The sequence below is a fragment of the Eschrichtius robustus genome, chromosome 6, assembly GCF_028021215.1.
Source record: "Eschrichtius robustus isolate mEscRob2 chromosome 6, mEscRob2.pri, whole genome shotgun sequence".
Classification (NCBI taxonomy): Eukaryota; Metazoa; Chordata; class Mammalia; order Artiodactyla; family Eschrichtiidae; genus Eschrichtius; species Eschrichtius robustus.
The window spans coordinates 62,400,098-62,423,235 of NC_090829.1; the positions used below are offsets into that span (position 1 = coordinate 62,400,098).

A 23,138-nucleotide genomic window follows, 5' to 3' on the forward strand; every position below is an offset into this window, starting at 1 on the left:
AGAGAAATGTTAGGTGTCTCCTTGACTCTGCTTTCCCTGCAGTGACTGCATTCTGCAGTTGGACTAGCCTCAGTCGCAGCTTTCATTATGATGTTCCTTTGCTCCAGACCTCAAAGGCTCCTTACTGCCCCAGCATCAAATCTAATCTCTTCCACCTGGTTTTCAAGGCCTTATTTAATCTTCTTTTCCTCCTTCATTTCCTGTAGCTTTATTTTTCCCACTGCTGCTATTACCCATCACAGATCTCATTCATGACCTTACCTTGCATAAATTGGTTACCCTTGCCAGGAACACTGTTTCTCCTGCAGCTGTTGAAATCTTGGATTTACAACCCTACCTTTGCTCCTCCATTAAGCATCTCCTCCCCTCCCTCTAAAATATATACTTAATCAAATATTTTATTGTGCTACCTAGGAATCATTTCATGTGTTTTTTCCTAGTTAAAATATAAGTTATAAAGGTAGGGACTATGCACAGTGCTATCACATAGTGCTTAGAATCATTATTTTTTCCAAATATAATAAAGTAATGTTATTCTGGCAAGCCATCCAAAAATGAAAAGAGATTAATTATTCAGAACCCTTAATGGACACTATCTGGTATAACATTTTACCTGCACTACTTAAAAGCTTATAATTTATTCAACAAAATCTGAATGCTTACTATGTGCCAAGCATATTGTACCTATCAACTCTAGCCCAACAAATCTGTATTAGTTATACATAAAAACTCAAATCTATAAAATCAAAAATGAATAAGGAAATATAGATTAAACTGTTGCAGCAAAGATGGTGATCTTATAGTATTTATTCAAAGCTGGCGGTAGAACTAAAACAGTAGTCTTATAGATTCTCCTGTCTCCTTAATCCACTGGCTAATTTTGCCTTTTCTCAAAGTTCTTTTGCAAGAATCTTAGATATTTTTGTTTCATTAAATGCTGTAACTTCTCCCATTTGCATTTCTCATTAGAAGTATGATTTAATCATTTCCTGTAAATTAATACAATAATTCATCAACATAAAGGATTCATTATAAGAATTATAAAATTACAATTATAAAAGTAAGTATGGTTGTAGTAATAGAAAAGCCCCCAATGATATACTGTCACTTAAGGAAAACAACAGAATACATTGCCAGGTGGTGCTTTTCAGACATAACCCAACTAAATACACTTTCAGATATGCTGAATTGGGTCATTTACTATAACTCAAAGGTATATTTCAACCAGTAAGAGCCCACATGTTTCCTTGAGTACACCTTAAAGTGAAAGACTAGGAAGTAATCTAATTAAACTAATACTGGCTTTAATCAAGGGGCAAATTCCTAAAGACGTTTGTTCATTCGTTCTACAGGCATTTTTTTGGAGGCCTGCTAAGAGCTAAACATGATAGACCCTTGGGATAAAAGCAGCTCATAAATGAATAAGTCAAATGGTGTGGGTAAAACAATGTGACAAAGGCTAGAATAGAGGTAATGATGGGGATTCTGAGTACAAGGAAAATTTTTTAAAAAATGAATTTCCTCTCATGCTTTTGGTCTTTTAACTGCCATAATTTAGGCTTTCTGATCTGCAGAGCATTCACATGCATGTAAACACCTTGCTGTAGGCCAAAAATAGCATTATATTTGTATAAATTGTGTTTATGGGGAACCTATATCCTTGAAATGCTTTAAAACCAATAATTCAATCAATATTAGCAATAGTTTTTCATTTACTATTTTCTTGATAATACACTGTTTTTAAAAACTGAGTATCTTGGGAAGCCTGGTTTATGAGATGCCATTTTCAGCTCTTGCTTGTTGCTTTTATGAGATTCATGAGTTTTGTTCTCCGGTACACAATGAAGGTTAGTATACAGAATAAATATGTGATTTGATCTAGGAAAGATAAGTGATGAGATTTAAAACAGAGCATACCCTACCCTCCTCCCCCATTACCCCCACGCCTCTAAAGGGTTAAAATGACTTCTACAAAGAGATGTGCAGTCTTACCTGCTGGGGGAAAGATTTTTGGAACTGTCAAGCTGCTCTGGCTCAGGGTTCTCCCCATCATGACTGCTTTCAAGTATTTCTTCATTCTGAAGTGAAAGAAATTTTGGTAAGATCATCTATTTGTTTGGGGGAGGAGGGCTCTTACCTATATTTTTCTATTCCTAAATGTCTTTGTTTTGCTGTTGTTTTTAATTTTCTAGATAAGCAACGTATTCAGTTTCTCATCTTTCTCTTTCTTTCTTGGGTTATCCCCAACCACTCTGTGGATCTTTTACAGTTTCCCCTTGAGGCTTCCTTCAGGAACATCAAAAACTCATTCACAAAAGCAGGTATCCTTTTTCCTTAATAATGAAGGGACTATTAACATTGTACTCTTCCCCCTTCCCTGCTGATACACAAAAATGATTCAGAGTTTGCTACAAGGGACAGCAAAGGGATCATTTGATTCAATGTGTTTTGTTTTTTTTGTTTTTTTTCCGGATAAGAAATCAATGTCTGGAGAAGTTGTGGCCTGCCCAAGCCCAGAGAGAGAACTAGACAGAGAGGAGATTAAGTCCAGGGTCCACTTTCACAGGCTGGTAATCACAAGTCCGTTGCATCACACTGCCTTCTTAGGCCAGTGCATAGTGGTCACCAGTGCTGGCTTAAAGCCAGCTGGTGGTCGGAAGCCCTGCTCCACTGTGTGCCACTGCTGAGACCTTGGGGCGGTGGGGGGGGGGCGGAATCCGGGAGGGGCCAAAAGGAGGGAGGAGATGCCAGCCCTACTCTGTCCTGCCAACCTCCCAGAAACCCTAATGCTGGGACCCATCTTGGCTGAGAGATGAAGTGCCACCAGGAAAGACCCTGAGTCAGACCAAATATGGGCCAAGCAAGATGACTGGCCAGAGACAACCTGGAAAGCTAACCCCATTACCATAAAACCTAAGACTGCAAGCCGTGTGGCAGAGCAGTTCTCCTGGGTTCCCTTACCCTGCTGCTCTCCACCCGGGTGCCCCTTCCCAATAAAGTCTTTTTTTTTTTAAACATCTTTATTGGAGTATAATTGCTTTACAATGGTGTGTTAGTTTCTGCTTTATAACAAAGTGAATCAGCTATACATATACATACATCCCCATATCTCCTCCCTCTTGCATCTCCCTCCCATCCTCCCTATCCCACCCCTCTAGGTGGTCACAAAGCACCGAGCTGATCTTCCTGTGTTATGCAGCTCCTTCCCACTAGCTATCTATTTTACATTTGGTAGTGTATATATGTCCATGCTAATAAAGTCTTTTGCTTTGTCAGTAAGTGTGTCTCCTTGGACAATTCATTTCCGAGTGTTAGACAACAGCCTACTCTCGGGCCCTGGAAGGGGACCCCCTTCTGTAACAGCACTATCTGCCTCATAGCGTTGCAGATCTTTTTCAGAACACTGGGCGGACTTCCCTGGCAGTCCAGTGGTTAAGACTCTGTGCTTCCAATGCAGGGGGCACGGGTTCGATCCCTGGTTGGGGAACTAAGATCCAACATGCCAGACAACGTGGCAAAAAATTAAAAAAAGTTAAAAGAGTTAAAAGAGTTAAAAAGAAAAAAGAATAACACTAGGCATTTAATTCTCAAAAAGAGACAAGACTCCCACTCAATTTACTTTCAAGAAAATATCATTTTAACCAGGAAGTGAATTTGTATATCATATTGATAGCAACAGGAGTATTATAAGGGTATTAACCAATAATGAACAAGTAGATAATTAGCCAGCATTTGAATTCTTCCTGCCTGCTAGATTCTGTTTAAATGAGTTATTTTACATTCTCACAAAAGGGAGTATAGATTTAGAAAGGGCCCTCTTGCAAAAGTATTATTAAGGGAAATTTAATGAATAAACATAAAAGATTCCTTGTAGATTAGAGCTAAAAGTTGGACGATGAGCTTTTCCCAGATTCAGATGAACAGATAGGAAGAACCTTGCAAAACAGGTGAGAGTTACAGGCTGCTCAGTTAGTTGTAGACAATGCAAGAGAGTCCTCTCCCTGGATTAACAGAGAGCAGTCAAGGTAAGGCTGTTTTATGATCCACAATGCAGACCACAGAGACAGCAATTTAAAAGTGTGCAGTGTATGAAAGAAAACCATGGATTTTCTATCTTTTCATAGATGTCTTCCCAAATCTGGTATCATATCCAGAAAGCCAGCTAACAAATAAAGGAGGATGTGGGATACTAGTTTTGTTAATTTAGCTCTAAAATACAAGAGCAATCTTACATTCAGGTTCATATTTTTTCTTTTAAAATAGGATATCATTTCAATAAGAATCTAAATTTTTAGTTCCCTCTCTTAACTATATTTGACCAGAGACTAGAATATATTTTTCATTTCAGTCAATATACAGAAGTAAATACCAGTCCCTGGATTCAAACCAATCTAGGTATTTTCACTACACTACCAAAGCTCTTTCTTCACATTTTCTATGTAATGTTGAACTAATTACTATGGCAGTTAATGTTACATTGCATCCCTTTCTAGTTCCTCCTCTGTGATGTTACTGTGCCAGAAACACTCACTGGACTTTGAGCTCCAGCCTTATTCATCTTTGAATCCACAACATGCAATACCTTCAGAAAGAGTAACTACCATTATTAACAAAACTCCTTCTCACTGTAAAACTTGCTTATGCTTGTGAAATGAATTGGGCTCTTTCCAACTCTATTGATCTATTGTTAGTATGGTGGATTGTAGAGTCTCTTATTTCATGACACCCTAGTATAGTGATGGAAAAATAACAATGACTTAAGGTGCAGGTATGGGCTTTATCATCTTATACGGAATGATAACATCCCTCTAATTTATAGACTTTGTCATGCATGAGATGACCTCATGGGCTTGCTGAAATGCTTAGGCATGGACTTGGTCATGTCAACCCATATTCTTGTGGCCACATGTCAGACAGTTGGTGTCAGGGTGGAGGGAGAGTCCTCTGTCAATCAAGTTTGATGGAATACAACACCCATGTTTTTGAGAATGTATGGGAAGGATCCACAGCAGATCTGGGGACTGTTTTAATAAGAGCCGGCAGTTAACTGCACTGTATACCAGTGTTTTGCTAAGGTTTAGATGGATTAGTTCTGGTGCAGTGGCTTTAAAAACTGACCACAACCCACAGGAAAAACATTTACATGATAATACTTATACACATATATTGTGATTTATAATAAGAAATATATATTTGGCCTTCATCCTGTTTCTGGCACAGAGCTCCTAAAACCCTTTACATTTCTTGTGATAGACTGTCTTGATATTTATAACAAACCCCTTTCAACCACACTTGAGTTTATGTTAATGAGGTAACTATTAGGAAGCACCTACAGCCAGCCAGCCTCTCAGACGCACAGGTGACAACCTGCGTTTGCAATTGGCCTCTGAAGGGGCATGGGAGCAGTCTTATAAGGCTGAGCCCTCAATGTTTGGCATCTGATGCTATCTCCAGGTAGACAGTACAGAATTAATTGTTTGTTGGTGTTGGGGAAAAAATATACAACAGATGTACGTATAACTGAAAAATGTTTGTGTGATTTTGTGATGGGATACATTCTATTTTTAAATTCTATCCCATTCCCTTCTGTTTATTTATTTATTTATTTTAAATGCTGGTGAACCCACCAAACTGAGTTCACTATCACCATTGTGACCTGCAATTTGAAAACCTCTTAAAGAGTGAAAAGAACGCAGACTGAGGTGTGAGAGGTAAATCTGGGTGGGAATCCCTGGCTTACTTTTAAAGAAGTGGCCTTGGGTAGCACCTTAGTTCTCTATCAGTAAAATAGGGGTATTACATCTGCATCAGAAGGTTTATGTGGTAATTAGAGATAATGTATTAAAATGCTTAGCACAAAGAAAAGAATAAATGACATTTATGATTGGCTCTTTAATATCTACTGTGTGGGGATTAAAATAGGGAACTATGTAAAGCACTCAACATGCTGACCTTCAGTAATTGCTGGATAGTTGCTACTGGACCCCATATTTCTCACTAGCTGGGAGATGTTGGCTGTCACTTAATCTCCCTGGGTATGCATTTCCTTCTGTGTAAAATGAGGGAGATGTTTCATTTGGCTATGAAACGTTTCTCTGCTTATAATATAAAATACCAACATAAGTGCTGTTGCTTCCAATTTTGAGATGAAAGCTCAATTGTGGCCAGAGTACTTTTGGGAAAATTTTAAATTAAGCTTCCTGAAAGCTCTAGGAGGAAGAGAGCATATTCAAATAAATGCTTGCTTTTTTCAAATATTGGTCCTTTGATTCAAATAATGGACCGAGAAAACTGACCGCAGACCAACCCACCAATTGCTGCTTTATTTCTTTGTTAGCGTTTCCTTATGAGCCTCGGTGAATTATACAGTGAGGTGATTTTAAAGCAGAGCACTAAGTTTCTTGTGAAATCATATCCTGTTTCCCTTCAGTCACCCTGACTTGGGGATGCTTCAGGGCACCAAAGAAGGGATTTTCTCAGTCCACTGCTTTAAAAGGGAACCAACCCATAAACTACTCTGTTGGGAGGCCAATCAGGTGGGAGACTGCCTCCTCCTGTACGTTCCTTTTATTCTGAAGAACAAGGGTGGCAGTGATGGCAGGCAGGCTGGCAGTGGTTCCAGGCCCAGCGTCACTCCCTGACCCCCACCTCCACCCTAGCCTCTCTCTGGGTTCAAAATGACACCAACCCACATGCAGGTTTTCTAGGATCACCTTTAATGATGACTTCCTGTATCTTCTCAGCAACATAGAATCTGTTTTGTCTCCCCATATTTTGAAGAAAGACATATTTTCAAAATTTGAAAAAAAAAACAGATGAAGTGCCAAACCTGAAGGAATTTTTTGTAAAAAAAAAAATTTATTTCAGTTTCTCTGAAGAATCTATCTTTCTTAAACTTATATTTTAAAAATTATCAAGAGGTAATTTTCAATGGATTATTAACATTTTTTTTTCTTCCCCAAAGGAGAGAGAGCAACATTTGAAACAGAATCAAATTTTTCCCTCAAGTTAGGTGATTTCCCATTATGATTTTAGGAATGCTTGGAGAGCAATTTCAGCTCCAACTCTTTTAAAGAGATGGTATCTGGTAATTTAAGGTAAAAGTATGATTTATTATATTATCACATTTCTTAAAAAGAAAAGCTGCTAGACCTAATTCTGAGAGAGAAAAGGTAAGGCAGATAAGGAGCTGAACCCACCCTCTTCATTTAAAGCATGAAGAGTGATCATTGAAAGAAGCGTTTAAGGTTATTAAGTCTTTTCTGGGATTGTAAATTAATTATGAAAACCTGAGACAGTAAAAGAGGTATGACAAGTAAGAATCACTGAATAATTATAGAATGGCACAGCTTAGAGGAGGAGAGCAGGAAGGAAAGGAAAGGAAACCTCTCCAAAGGGCAGTCACCTCCAGCCTCAGTCCAGGGTGGCCTTAGAGACACTGTTTCCCAGAGTGAAAAACATCAGCCTTGGGAAAGAGTAGCCTCCCCTCTCCATTGCTGGAACTGCCGGGAAAGGGGAAACCCCACCCCCCCGATTTTTGAGATTCAGTGGGTTTTGATGTGGAGAATAAGAAGGACTTCTGAAGAACAGGAACCACCTAGAGAATCTATCCTTCAAGTGAATTCCTACCCGGCTGGTCTGTCCTATTTGCTCCCTCTCGTTGGCCTTTTTCCAGCATATCTTTTCGTACACTTCACTGGCATTGCCTGAAGAAGCCACTACCTAAAGATTCCTTTAGATAATAAGGCAGTCAGTCCGTTTTAAAAGATGGCAAGTGTTTGCAGGAGGGTTAAGGGGCTGTCAGTCACTCAGCCATGCATTGCTGTGAACTAGCTCATTCAGATTTCTCCCACTTCTAGTCCAGATCAGCTGCATTGGGAGGAGACTTCCAAGAGGGAGGGGAGGGGTGGCGAGGTAAGAGGAAGGTTTTAGGACATTTTATAGACTGAAGCCCTTTGGAGGGCTTGAGGAAACAGGCGTAACTGGTCCTGAAGCTCTGTGGAAAGGGGAAATGACTAGGGAAAGATAAGGAAATGGGTCCCAGATGAAAACTTTACAAAATTTTTCCAGGGTCTCTTTTATCTAAATCTTGAGTTTTGCAGCTAGACTTGTTAGTAATTAGTTCAATGTTCTTACTGGTTAAATTGGCATTTATAAGCTGGACTAATACTCTAAACATTACTTATAGTATTTGTTTATGGGGGAAATGTCTTCTTAAAAAACTGCAAACATTGCAATGTTGTTTTACCAATGATATGCAAGTCTGTAGTTCTGTTAAAAATATCAGAAAGTGAGAAACATGTCACAAGATACCTTTCTCCCATTCCCAAACCAAGAAAATGTGGAGGAAATAAGTAAGCCGAGGACGTTGAAAAGAAGTTGTCCATACATCCTGAATTTTCTCAGACTGTTTGATTTCATGTGATTTTAACTTTAATGCATAAATGTTAATGTAACAATTTTTACATGTCTATAAATCTTACTTAACTCATAAACAAAATCACAAACTTGAAAAATGCTTTATTAGATTTGTAAAAGTGCCCTAACCTAGTTAATTTCCAAATAACCTCAAGGCCAACTGGTTGACTCTTGCTGCTGTGGGGAGGAGTATAGCCCAGCTAACAGAAAGAGAGTGTGTAGGTTACTGTTATAGATCCACGAGACCACAAATGCTGGACTCAGCCTGCATAAGTCCTCACTTTCTACTGTTCCCCCGTGTACTCTATATTGGCCAACAAATTCATTCAATGGAGATTCCAAGATGGAAACCTTGAAGGTATTTTCAGTATCTTCTTTTTCCTCCCTATTAAATCTATCCCCTTATTTCTCTGCCTTGAACTATTCCTTCATTCATCAAACTTTCTCTGACAGTCTAGAGCATTCCAGGCACTGGGGAGAACACCTGGACTAATGGGTATGAGCTCTGCCCATCTCCTTTTTTGCCACGGCCATTAGTAAGCTCTCAACATCGAAGTCTCACCTGGACTGTGACAACCGCTGGCAGCTGGTCAGCCTGCCTCTCTTCATCTAATTTACTCTTCATTGCTGTACCAATGTCAAACCGATACACAAGTGCCCTTGCTGGCAACAACCCTCAACCAAAGCCTTCAGCAACCTGTCTTTGGTCTACCTTCCCAGCTTTCTTGGACTATTCCCAGAATAGCCTATGCTCCCTTCAGACTTCTGAGGCTTTACATCCTTCCCCATCCTGGAATGCCCTTCTCTATCTTATCCACCTTTCAAAGTTGTATTTATTCTTAAAAATTAAGTTCAGGGACTTCCCTGGTGGTCCAGTGGTAAAGAATCTGCCTTCCAGTGCAGGGCACGTGGATTCAATCCCTGGTTGGGGAACTAAGATCCCACATGCCACGGGGCAACTAAGCCCCCGTGCCACAAGTACTGAGCTCACGTGCCTCAGTGAGAGAGCCCGTGCGCCACAACTACAGAGCCCACGCGCCTTGGAGCCCATGTGCCTTGGAGCCCGTGTGCCACAACTAGAGAGAAGCCCGCGCGTGGCAATGAACAGCCCGCGTGCCGCGACTAAGACCCGACGAAGCCAAAAAAAATTAAGAAAAATAAATAAATTTTTAAAAAACTCTTAAAAAAATTAAGTTCAAATGCCACCTCCTTTGGAAAAAAACACCCCGACATACTTGCTATGAACTGTTCCCTCTTCTGCCTTCTAACACATTATATTCCTTTTACTAGAGGTAGGTCATTCTGCTTTATATTACAAATTATTGGAAATATGTTGTTTCCCCCATGAAACTTGTAAGTTTCCTGAGTTTAGGCCCCATGTTAGAATTGTTTCCCATAGGTGACCCATAGCAATTGCTTTGATATATATTAAATTGAGCTGAATAAGCCACTCAAATTGGATACATCAAATATTTTAGTCATGTCCATTTTTTATTGATGAGAGGGCAAAGCCAACAGTGGTCTTACTGTTATTCTCTCTTTTTCTCATGTAGTTCCCTCAGTGAAAAATACATTCTCATACATTAATTTAGTCACATCCTCACTCTCCTGCATTTTGGACTCTGTATTAGCCTAAGAGATCCATATCTACCTTAATGATTTCTTCTTTATCCCAATGGCCTATGACTATAGCCTCTAGGCCAATGTGACCAAAAGTGCAGTCCCTTGTACCACCTGCATTCTAGTCACCAAATGCATAAGTTAAAAAGTCATATTCTGGGGCTTCCCTGGTGGCGCAGTGGTTGAGAATCTGCCTGCCAATGCAGGGGACAAGGGTTTGAGCCCTGGTCTGGGAAGATCCCACATGCCGCAGAGCAACGAAGCCCGTGCGCCACAACTACTAAGCCTGTGCTCTAGAGCCAGCGAGCCACAACTACTGAAACCCGCGCACCTAGAGCCTGTGCTCTGCAATGAGAAGCCACTGCAAGGAGAAGCCCACGCACCGCAACAAAGAGTAGCCCCTGCTCACGGCAACTAGAGAAAGCCTGCGTGCAGCAACGAACACCCACCGCAGCCAAAAATAAATAAATAAATAAATAAGATAAAATTAAAAAAAAAAAAAAGTCGTATTCCTGGACCCTAAGCCAGACCTCCTGAATCTGTCTCTGTGGGTGGAGCCTGAAAATCTGCATTATGAATAAGCTTCTCAGGGTTGTAGTACACAGGAAACCTTGAGAATCTTCATTCTAGATATTGTTCAGAGAGCTTGGCTGGGGAGATCAAGATTTGGTGGATTCTTTGAATCTCTAAGAATGACCAGACTTTAAACATCACAGAAAGTGAACAGTGAAATGTGCTTATGGTTCACATAGTTCTCTTGAGAAACAGAAAGGTAAATGAAAGATTTTGGGATTCAGAAGAGTGAGAAAGCAAAAAACTAATTTTGGCCCTGATCTCTTATCATTTGGCAAAAAGATACATATCCGAGATTAGGAGAAGCTATTTAATTTAAGACCTGAATCCAACCTTCCTTCAGCTTCTTTTCATCTTTTACACAAAACATTCTATCTGTAAACACAGGATTAAATGGGAAACTAACATTACTAAGAATCTTCTGTATGTCAGGCATCATGCTAGGTGCTTTCCATATATTTCTCATTTAATCAGCCACCTGTGAGGTTACTTATCTAACTCCATTTTGCAGAAGAGGAAATTTAGGGGATGAAAGGCTAAGTAAACTGCTAGTTAGGTCGATTAAGTAAGTAATCCGGTAGACAGGTTAAATTAGATAGATTAGGAAACTGCTAGATCAAGTAAACTGCTAATTTCAGATTCCAGTTCGATCATTTACTAGTTGTGTGAGACTTGGGGAAACTCACTTAGCTCCTCAGACCCTCAACAGCATCACAGATAAAACAAAGGAGACATCACCTTCCTCACAAGGTACTGAGGACTTGAGATGAAATCAGGTACACACAGCACCCAGCACAATGTCCGGCCCTCAGTCAGTGTTAGCAACCCTTCCCTCGCCTCTCTGTTCCCTTCCTGCCTTGACTTTTTTTGTTTTTAAAAAAATTTTATGAAGGAGCCTGTTTGCTCAGAAGCATGAAAAGACCTCGCTATTTTCAACGACTTTAATAGGTGCCCAGGAACACTGTTCGTTGGTGCTCACACACAGCCAGTAGCTCTTCCTTTTTCCTGAGGGTTGACATGCAGGAAAAAGAAATCCTCATCAGCCTTTGGCTTCCACCTCCAAAGAGGCCATGATGTGAGCAGCCCAGGGAAAGCAGCCCCGGTGAGTCATGCTTTCAGCTTCCAACTGGTGACAGGAAGGGCAGAAAGTAGCCACATCACTACTGCTAGGAGCCACAGGGAAGGACTCCACCGTGACTTTCCCAGACAGTGTCAGTGAGCCAAGCGCAGCCCTCACAGCTGCCAGATGGCCCCAAGAATCTCAGCCGCCTCCTCAAGTTGAGCTTGTCAAGTTCCTGCGAACTGGCACACCAATGATTCTCCTGCCGGAGAAGAGGGAATGCCTTTTTTGGGAATGAGTTCTCTGCTGATGATAAGACCTTATCATGATTTTAGTTGCAGGTAGTGAGTATCAGTGACTCCAGCAGCAATCATGAATGGTTTGGGTTTATAGCTTTTTTTTTTTTTTTTTCCCCCCCTGTGAGCATTTACTCTTGAGGGCAAGGAGGGGCATTTATCACAATGTTATGATTCACTCTCCTAGACTGGCTATGCCTTCATTTCATCTTTCAGTTCCAGGCCTAAGGCCAAAAAGGTGTCAGAATTGTCACCCAGAGTCAGATGCATGTTCTCCTACTTATCCTGGTCATCTGTCTTGGACAGTGGCCACAAAACACAAGCAGCAGTGATTGTTCTTGATGGTAATCAACCTCCTTGTCCCCCTTTTGGACTGTGCAGAGATGATTCTAAACCTTCTTCTCTAACCTACTTTTTTTCTTACTAGTTTTCTTACATATTTTGGAATGATGATTTCCCTGGTTATACTACCCACCTTGGAAAACACTAATTGCATTTACGGATCCTAAATTGATTTCTAAGTCCAGGATTTGGGGATTTGGTGCACAAATCCCCTTTCTTCCTATTCATAGTTTTCACGACTGTGGATTCTGCTCATTCTTCTCATAGCCCTGGGCTTTAGAAGCAGAAGTCTGAGCAGCCACCATTTTCCAAAATTAGGAAGTTGGGCAGCCTTTGTTTCTACCCTGCTTCCTTTTCTCCCTTGACTGTTAATATATATGTTCTTGTGGGAAAAGCCCTTCATTAAATACCCAAACAAGGCAACAGTAAGGGAAAAAGCAACACAAGCAAAGAAGGATGACGGTAGCATGTACCTGTGCCTGCTTAGCAGTACCTATGCTGTTGGTGATCTGCCTAAACACAGCGGGAGAGAGCTTCTTAGCAGGATGGGCTTGGAGCCTGAATTAAACAAACAGCACAGCAGAAGGAAGAAACCAGAAATCTGGTGGTCAGGGCTTTTTGAATTCTACTCAGCATTTTCCAACCCTGCTGCCCTCTGATTCTATCTACACCCCTGCTCCTGCAGTGTCTATATTTACAAGTATGTAACACAGGAGTAAATAATGAATGTAGCTTATGGAAACTTTTGGCCTTAAATACTTGAGGTCTTCCCTGAGGAAAGGTGCGTTATGTTTATTGACAATATTTCCTTTTTTTCTTTTACAACAAATAAAACAATAGCACTCATTGTATTGTTTACAATTATTGAAATAATTTACTCTAATTTTAATTCTTATATATGAGAACCTTAACATACTTACAACTCCCACGGCATCTTTATGAAGTGTGCAGGTCATAAATATGTTGTCTAAAGATGGGCAAAGTAAGTCACAGAGATATGAAGTGAGTTCCAATCACATTGTGAGTCAATGCAATGGCATATGCGTTCAGGTGCCCAATCTGGGCTCTGGTGCACTTGACACGGCCCTCACCTTCAGAGATGACATTCTTTGAAGACCAGCGTACAGAAAATGGTAGAGTGATGCTCAGTTTTGAAGGTGAATTAAATCCTTTTTATATTACCTAATGATTTCACAGACTTCATGAATGTCAAGTCAGGTGAATTTTAGTTACATTTGCCCATTTCAAAAAATGACTGATCAAGACTGGATGATATACTATGAACAACTATATGCCAATCGGACAACCTGGAAGAAATGGACAAGTTCCTAGAAACATACAGCCCACCAAAACTGAGTCAAGAAGAAATAGATAATTTGAACAGACCGATCACTAAAAGTGAGATAGAATCTGTAATAAAAAAAAATAAAAAAAAAATAAAAAAACCTCCCTGCAAACAAAAGTTCAGGATCAGATGGCTTCACTGGGGAATTCTACCAAACATACAAAGAAGAACTAATACTGATCCTTCTCAAACTTTTCCAAAAGGCTGAAGAGGAGGGAACACTCCCAAAGTTATTCTATGAAGCCACTATTACCCTGATACCAAAACCAGACAAAGACACTACCAAAAAAAAAAAAAAAAATTACAAGGCTGGATGAAATAGGAGACTGTTTCCTAACTCTGGAAGACATGGTGATGCAATAACTCCAACCATGAGGGATTCCAAAATAGCAATGACAGTGTCCTCATCTGCCCAGAATACAGAAGGATGACTGAACAAACTGACAGAAGAATGCAGCTTTCTCTCTCTAAGAAAAGTCTGCTGGGAACTAGTTCCCACATTGTTTCTGCCTCCAGGAAGAAAAGCCTAAGACTTGCTTTCTTCCTGACTCCTTAATGGTCAGTGGAGTCTCTGTGGGGGGCCCTAGATTTGGACACATTGGGAATTGATGATGGATACGAACTATTGCTGAAGTCCATTTGAGCCCATGGTCTACTGGCTTCTGTTTCAGAACCATTCAGTCAGCCAGATATTTAATTTTTTAGTGAGGCAGAGGAAAGGGACCCCTTCTGGGGTTGCTGTACAGCAACATATATTCACAATTCATTTTGCTTGGGTTTTTAAATATAATGTAACTTTACGATTATATAGTGCTTGGCCATTTTCAGATTTTCTCTTGATGCTCAAAGCAGTTTCAGGAGGTAGCTATTGTTATTCCCATTTTTACAGATGAGAAACTGAGGTTTAGAGAGGTTATGTCACTTAAGTCTAGGTCTGACAGATTCCAAAGCTTATGCTCTTTTTTTTTAACTTTTATTTTGAAATAATTATATAGATTCACATGAGTCTGCAAAGAAATGTACAGAGAAGTCCCATGTACTCTTCCCCCAACCTCCTTCAATGTTAACATCTCTCGCAACTAGAGTATAGTATCAAAAGCATGAAAATGACTTTGGCACAATCCACAATGCTTATTCAGAGTTCACCAGCTATATATGCGTGTGTGTGTGTGTGTAGCTGTATGTAATTTTGTCTTTTTTTTTTTTTTGATAAAATTATTTATTTATTTATTTTTGGCTGCGTTTGGTCTTTGTTGCTGCACACAGGCTTTCTCTAGTTGCAGCGAGTGGGGGCTACTCTTTGTTGTGGTGCGTGGGCTTCTCATTGCGGTGGCTTCTCTTGTTGCAGAGCACGGGCTCTAGGTGCATGGGCTCTAGGTGCATGGGCTTCAGTAGTTGTGGCATGCGGGCTTCAGTAGTTGTGGCTTGCGGGCTCTAGAGCGCAGGCTCAGTAGTTGTGGCGCATGGGCTTAGTTGCTCCGCGGCATGTGGGATCTTCCCGGACCAGGGCTCAAACCCGTGTCCCCTGCATTGGCAGGTGGATTCTTAACCACTGCGCCACCAGGGAAGCCCTGTCATGTTCTTTTTATATATAAACCATACACTGTTCTACCAATTTTAAATGTGAAGTCAGATTATAGGAATGAACAAAATGACTTTTCCTTCAATAAAACAATATCTATCAACAATTATGTACATTATGACCAAAGAGCTTTTGGTTTCTATTTGCAATTAAGAAGAAAGGAAAGGATGAAATTCTACAAACCTCATCTCTTGGGAGCACTAGTCTGTGCTACGTGCCTTTATGGCACATCTTCTGGAGGTAAGTATGGTAGGTATGAAATAGGGAAACACAATTTATTGGTTTATTGATAATTATGGCAGCAATCTTATGTCAGAAATTTCTATCAGTAAAGGAAAGGTGATCATACCTTGACTTCAAATTTAGTCTCATCATCTTCCTTTTCCACAGAGTTTAAATCCGTCTCCACATAATGTTCCTCAGATGTTTTCTGATGAGGAGCTAGAGAGACAAAGAAAACTTGCCATTAATTTGGCTTATAAATAACTCAGAGCACTTAGCCTGACTTGGACCATGTTGATGTAGCTGATTAACAAAGCTTCACTGAGCTGCTACAGTGATTTCCAAGGTAGTAGATGAAATTGGAGGTGAGGGAGAGATGCAGAAAAGAAAGAGTCCTTAATCCCAGGCACTTGATTCAAAGAGAAAAAAGTCACACTCAACACCACAGGAAACATCAAACCACAACAAATCAGTAAATGTAATGTGGTAAAAATGATAGTTTCCATCATTCCCAATTTTAAGGCCCAGCTAAAAAGCCACTTTCTTCATGAAATCTTCCTTAACTATTCCAGACTTCATGGATTCTTTTGATGCCCTGATATTTAGCATTAATCATCTGCTATGTATAATATTGTACTTGATGTTCTTGGATTAGAAGATTCAATTCTAGGTACCACATTCTATTGAGTATATTTTTTCCATTATACAGGTAATTAATTTCTGATTATTACAGAAAATTTGAAAAATACTAAAATCTTACCATTTAAACACACTGTGATTACATAAGGGAATGTCCATGTCTGCCCTAGGCAGAAATCGTTGCTAATCTGATGATCTAACAGTTGCAACCGTATTTTTAGTGGACAGGATGACTGTGTGAAGAATCAGCTGAGTCTAGAGGGAATTGGGCAGCCTTGCTCTTGCTCTCTCCTCTCAATCATTCTCCCTCCCTCTTCTCCTTCCCACAGGGCTCTCAGACACCTGAGAGATACCCTTCTTCAAGCTCCATGGCCATTTGGCAGTAAGATTGGGATTTGGGTAGGAGAAGCTCTGGTTATGCTTGAAGCTTCTAACCCAGCTTTACCAGAGGGCTGCATTGGGGGTGATGGCTACAAGGCTAATAAGTAAGTGGTAACTTGAATTCTTGTCACCATCACCACCCTTGTATATACAGTTTCTTTGGGAAACTCATGGGATACTTGTGATTAATCCAGGACAGGATACGAGCATTTCTGGGTCCTATGGCCAAAATGTCATCCATCTAATGCCACCAATATCACCCTGATGCTTATCTGTGGTAGACTTGTTGGAGGTTGACTGTCTTGCCTCCAGAGGCCCCTCCCAAGCCTCAAGTTCTGTGAGCCAAGTGGAAGCAGCTTGGGCTTTCTGTGGGCTTCCCATACATGCTATGTTGAAATCTGTAGTGAAGCACTGTTTGCTGCCCCGAGTTATGTGACCACTGAAGCTATTTTATAACAATGGACAATCCATTGGGCTCCTCATTCTCTACAGGATCTCTGTAACCTGAGTAATTCCAGGCATAATAACGGGAAGCTGGAAATGCATACACTAATTGGCAACACCCATGACTGAGAAGCACCTTCGCTTAACGCTAAGTACAGCGATGAAGTTAAAGGCAGGGACGTGGGAGTCATGCTGCCAGCGCTCCAGTTTTGCTCTTCCACACACGAAGCATACGTTATCAAAGAGCCTTAGCTTCTTCATCTGTATATGGGGAATAATGAGAAGGCCTACAGTACGGGGTTGTTATGAGGCCTTAATGAGTTAGTATGCACAGTGTTTAGATCGTGGCAAGCACTCAGTATATTTTAGCTATTATTATAGCCACAAAAGAATTTTTTCATGTTCCTTATGTACTTCAGAGAGGTTGAATGTTGTACGCAAGACACCTGGCTACCAAGAGTCAGAGCTGAGATTCCAGCTCCCGTCTCTAAGCAGCTCTGACCATGTTCCTTACGCTGTGAAATATAATAGTCTATCTTGGCACAGACTCAGTTACTAAGGAATCAGACAAGTGTATTTGAAAATCCTGTTAGCGATCAGCTAGAATCCACACTTGGTGGTTAATCTCCAAAACAAAAGTGCAGGATTGTTATACAAAATGAGCTAGTTGCCTGACCAAGGTCAACAATACCTGTTCAGACATGTCAAAGATCTGTGGATCCTAGGAGGGTCATTATCTACTATGAAATCTTGTGTTCAAAAAGCTGAGAAACAATCTATCATTCCTGCTTTGTTTACTTGTAACAAACATACATCCTTTAAATAGGTATACATATAGCTGATTCACTTCATTGTACAGCAGAAACTAACACAACATTGTAAAGCAATTTTACTCAAATTAAAAAAAAAAAATAATGAGGGAAGCAAAGTCATCGAAAGGAGCATAATTTAGTTTTGGGAAAGAGCCCTAGATGAGAGGTAAGGAGAACCAAGCCCTGTTTCCAAACATCCAAGAAGGATGTCTCTCTGTGTGTGAGTGTTTGTGTTTCTGTGGTATGTGTGCATAAGGGTGTCTGAGTGTGCATGTGTATGCATGTGTGTGGAAAAATTCAGGAAAGAAATTCACTAAACTGTTATCAACTTTTTAATTCTAAAAAGTTTAATATGTTGTAGGAGACAGGGGACTGTAAGCTGTACTAAATGGAGAGTTACCAAAAGACCCCATAATTTTCAGATAAATAAAAACTGAAAGAATTTGTTGCAGACCTGAAAAACAAGAAATGCCAAAGGGAGGTTTTGAGCCTGAAGAGACGAGACACATGACGGTAATTCAACAAGGAATAAAGAACACCAGAAATGGTGAATAGGACGGTAAAGATAAAATTATATATATATATATATATAAAATTATAAATATAAATAAAAAATATAAAATTATATACATAATTATATTTATTTATTTTTTTCATTTTTTCTTCCTTTCTCCCAATTTCTTTAAAAGATATATGATTGTTTAAAGCAAAAATTATAACACTATATTGGGGTATGTAACATACGTAGATGTATTATTTAGGATAAGAATAGCACAGAGGATGATTAAAGGGCACATGGAACTATACTTTTGCAAATTTCCTGTATTTACATAAAGTGTTACAATATTAACTCAAAGTAGATTGTGAGAAATTAAGGATGCACATGGTAAGCCCTAAAAGAAACACCTGGGGAAAAAACAATGCAAAAGTTATGTATGTATGTTAAAAAGCCAGTAGAGGAATTAAAATGGAATACTAAAAAATTGGCTAACCCAAAAGAAGCCAGGAAAAGAGATCAGAGGAATAAAAAACATATGAGACAAACAGACAACAAATAACAAAATAGTAGCTCTAAATCCAACTATATCAATAATTACATAATATGTAAAATCGACTAAACACTCCAATTAGAAAGCAGAGGTTAACATGTTTTTAAAAGGCAAGACCCAACTATAGCTGTCTACAAGAAATATGCTTTAAAAATAGAAATAGAAGAATGGAAAAAGTGTATGATGCAAACACTAAGCATAAGAAAGCTGGAATGGCTCTATTAATATCTGACAAAATAGACTTCAAGACAAGGACTATTACTAAAGATAAAGGGAAGGAGAGATATTTCATAATTATAAAAGGGCCAGTGTATCTAGAAGACATAATAATTATGAATATGTGCTTAATAAAATACATGAGTTAACAAATGACACATATATCATACCCAAGAGTGTTTACCCAGGAATGCATGATTGTTTTAACATTTAAAAAGAAATAATTGTAATCCACCATATAAACCAATAAAGGAGAAAAAAATATGATCATCACAATATATGCACCAAATAGGGCATCTGAAAAATTCAATAATCATTCGTGATAAAACTCCTAGCAAACTGGAATAGAAGGAACTTCCTCAATCTTATAAAAGGCATCTGTGAAAAACTTACTGCTAACATCGTACTTCAAGGTGAAAAATAAACTTTTTCCCTGCGTATTGGGAAAAGACATGGAGGTCTGCTCTCACCACTTCTATTCAACATTGTACTAGAGTCCCAGCCATCAATCATCATAAGGCAAGGGGAAAAAAAGCATAAAGATTGAAACAGAAGAAGTAAAACTGTCCTTATTCACAGATGATATGATTATTTTTCTATACAGAAATATATTCCTATTGATAGTTATATATGGTAAGTTCAATTTATTATAGGGCTTTTTAAAAACATGAAATGCCTAAGATCTTTACACTCAAAACTACTATATTGTTGAGGGAAATTAAAGAAGACCTAAATAAGTGGAATGTTACAACGTTCATGAATTGGAAGACTCAACATTGGTGAGATAAAAGTTCTCCCCAAATTGATCTATATATTCATTCAGTGATCTATATATTCATCCCAGCAGAAACTGATAGGTGACTGTAAAATTTATATGGAAATGAAAAGGACCTAAAATAGCCAAAACAATCTTGAAAAAGTACAAAGTTGAAAGACTTACACTACCTGATCTCAAGGCTTACTAGTAAGCTATAGTAATCAAGACCACGTGTAAGGACTCATCTTTTTTTTTCTTTTTTTTCAAAGAACCAATTTTACCCCTCCATTGCTAATAGAATCTTGTGGGCCTTTTAAAGGTCCTTAATGGAGTTTATTTCATGCTAATGGTATTTGTGCATTTATATTATTCTTCTACTAGACTGTGAGCTTTTCCTGGCATACAGGCACTCAGTTTTACCTAAATTTATGTCTTCAATGACTGTACTATTCCATATCTTAAATAATATCTGTCAAAACAGTAACCATTATGCATCTTAAGCAACCATAATCTAAACCCTCATGGGCATCAATGAAACATAAAGCCACAAAACTTCTTTCCCCAAGTAACCTACCCAAGGTGGAGGGCTGGCGGATTTTTGGTGACACCCATTTTGGGGAGAACTCAGGACGCGGGGCCACGGGTTGCACTGGGCGAGTCTGTCTGGCTGCCAGTTTCATCAGACTCATTTGCCTCTTGTGAAATATTTCCTGCACATCACCCAGCTTCTGCAGGACTTTCTGGGCTTTGGCCTGTGGGAAAAAAAGCAGTTCATGAGCCGGTCACTCTGCACTGAGCCTGAGGATGTGAGGCATTCCCTTTCTCCCATCTTCCCCTCCTCCCCACCTCCCTATCTCCTCCCTCAGGTGACCCTTCTCTGGGCATCTATATGCAGGTCATCGCACATCTCACCTCGTACAGAATTGTGCTTCTAAGAGTCTGTACCTCCCACTTGATTGGCAGGGGTTGTATCTTTTTCACCACTCTATCTCCAATGCCTGAAACACTGCCTAGCACCGAGTAGTGCTCAGTAAATATATGCTGAGTGGGTAAATGTTCACTAAGCCATATCCATTCACGGTAGAAAAGGATGCCACAGGCCATGAATGAACGGCATTAGGCCAACTTATAAAACAGGAGGATTTCAAAATAAGAAATGTACCCTGAATAAAGGCCCTGATAGAGAAAAGACTAAGTATTCTGGGGTAAAAAGGTGGTTAAATTCTGAGGCAGGATCAAGGGAACCACAAAGATCTGTAATGAAAAGGATACACCTTTAAACTTTATTCTGTGAGACCCCTTCTTTATATATAAGTAGCAAAGAAAGAAACTGAAGAAATACCAGGGGAAAGATGAAACTCAAACATGTTCTCATAACTGACTATATATGCCCTAAGGCAGAGGTTCAGGAGAACAAGAAACAAGACCTGTTTCACCTGAGTTTCCCCAAGGCCTGAATTCAGCTGAATATGTTTCTTCCAGCAGGACGTTCCTCTAGCTCTGGTGGGTCAAGGAAGTGGGTAGCCTTCTCTTTGTCATGCAGAGTCTGACATCCACCTTGTGGATGATTTTAACCACCAAACAAGGGACCAAAAATTAGAAGAGCTGAACCACCATAATCCACGCAGGGTGGTCTGAGGATGCTGATTTCCAAAAGTACAGGCTCAGCACACACCGAGGGAGGTTGCCACAGTTTGCAACTGGAAAAAGTAAGGTCTTTTCTATGCTGGGCCATCTTCTGACGAAAGAGCAAAGATCCCTGAGGACTGGAGTGTTAACTATGCAACAACTGTTCCCCTATAGCCTAAGGCTCTGCTGAGGCTGACCTCTGCACCAAAATCTGGGGCTGGTCTCACTCTTTGGAGGGTCTGAGTGCAGACCTGCACTGTCCATACAGTATCCACTGGCCACATGTGGCTACTGAGCACCTGGAATGCGGCTAGTCTGAATTGAGCTGTGCTGTCAGTTTAAATACATGCTGGATTTTGAAGACTTATTTGAAAAATGAACATAAAATACCTCGTTAAAATACAATTAATTGTACAATAGTGATTGTATGTTGAAATAATATTTTGCACAAAGGTTAAAGAAAACATTATTAAAAACTGATTTCACTTGTTTTTTACTTTTTAAAATGCGGCTACTAGAAAATGTTAAATTACGTGTGTGGTTTACGTTATTATTTTTTTTAATTAATTAATTACTTTATTTATTTTTGGCTGCGCTGGGTCTTCGTTGCTGCACACAGGCTTTCTCTAGTTGTGGCGAGCGGGGGCTACTCTTCGTTGGCGGTGCACGGGCTTCTCATTGAGGTGGCTTCTCTTGTTGCCGAGCACGGGCTCTAGGAGCGCAGGCTTCAGTAGTTGTGGCACACGGGCTCAGTAGTTGTGGCTCGCGGGCTCTAAAGCACAGGCTCAGTAGTTGTGGCGCATGGGCTTAGTTGCTCCACGGCATGTGGGATCTTCCCGGACCAGGGCTCGAACCCGTGTCCCCTGCATTGGCAGGCGGATTCTTAACTACTGCGCCACCAGGGAAGTCCTGCATTATATTTCTATTGCAAAGTGTTGATCTAGACCAGGGGTTGGCAATTTTTCTGTAAAGGATCAAATAGTAAATATTTCAGGCTTTGCAGACCATCTGGTCTCTGTCGAATCTGCCAAACTTGGCTGTCATAGCATAAAAGCAGTCGTAGATGACAGATAATACATAAATGAAAGAGAGCAGCTGTGTTCTGATAAAACTTTGTTTACAAAAATAGGTAGCAAGCAGCTTTGGCCTACAGGCTGTAGTTTGGTGACCCCTACTCAGAGTCTGTGTCTAAAAGGCCACTTCAGAGAATGTGCCTCTGGCCTCAGGAAGCTCAGTTGTGCCGTGGACTAAAGGTTCTGATTACACAGCTATGAGTCCAAGTCCCAGAAAAAGCCAAATTCCCTTATGTCAGGGTGATGTATTTCTGGGGGGATGGTGATAAGACACTACTACTCTGCCCTTCTTGTCCAGTGATGAGCTTGAGGAAACTGAGACATAGGTGTTAATTGCTGCTCAAAGATCAAGAAATCTGACTCAATGAATGATTGTCAAATTGGTGTTGTGTGGGGGACAGCCCTGGTATGAGGTCAGTGTCACATGCTAGAGCCCAGTGACTCACCACTTGGGCTAGACAGGACTTGGATCACCTTCGCCCTTTTGCAGCTTTCTCTTGAGACCCCAGGGTGAACTCTGGAAATAATGAGGCAGTCAGAAGAGACCCTAAATTCCTAAACTCAGATGAGGGGGAGGTAGTGCAAGATTAACCATTGCATTCCCCTCTTTCCTCTTTTTACTTGCAAATCCATTCTCCATACCACAATCAGAATTATCTTTCAAAAATTAAATATGATCA

The 23,138-nt window shown here is 40.0% G+C and overlaps 1 protein-coding gene across 1 annotated transcript in view; it reads right to left on the bottom strand.

Moving 5' to 3' along the window:
- Positions 1 to 23,138, bottom strand: part of MCF2L2 (MCF.2 cell line derived transforming sequence-like 2) — a 193,402-nt gene that overhangs the window by 85,282 nt on the left and 84,982 nt on the right. Inside the window, exons 11-13 of the mRNA XM_068546304.1 lie at positions 20,331 to 20,508; positions 15,586 to 15,695; positions 1,993 to 2,078 (exon numbers count right to left, since the gene is read on the bottom strand). Coding sequence (XP_068402405.1) covers positions 1,993 to 2,078; positions 15,586 to 15,695; positions 20,331 to 20,508 — 374 coding nt within the window. The remainder of the gene's footprint in view (positions 1 to 1,992; positions 2,079 to 15,585; positions 15,696 to 20,330; positions 20,509 to 23,138) is intronic.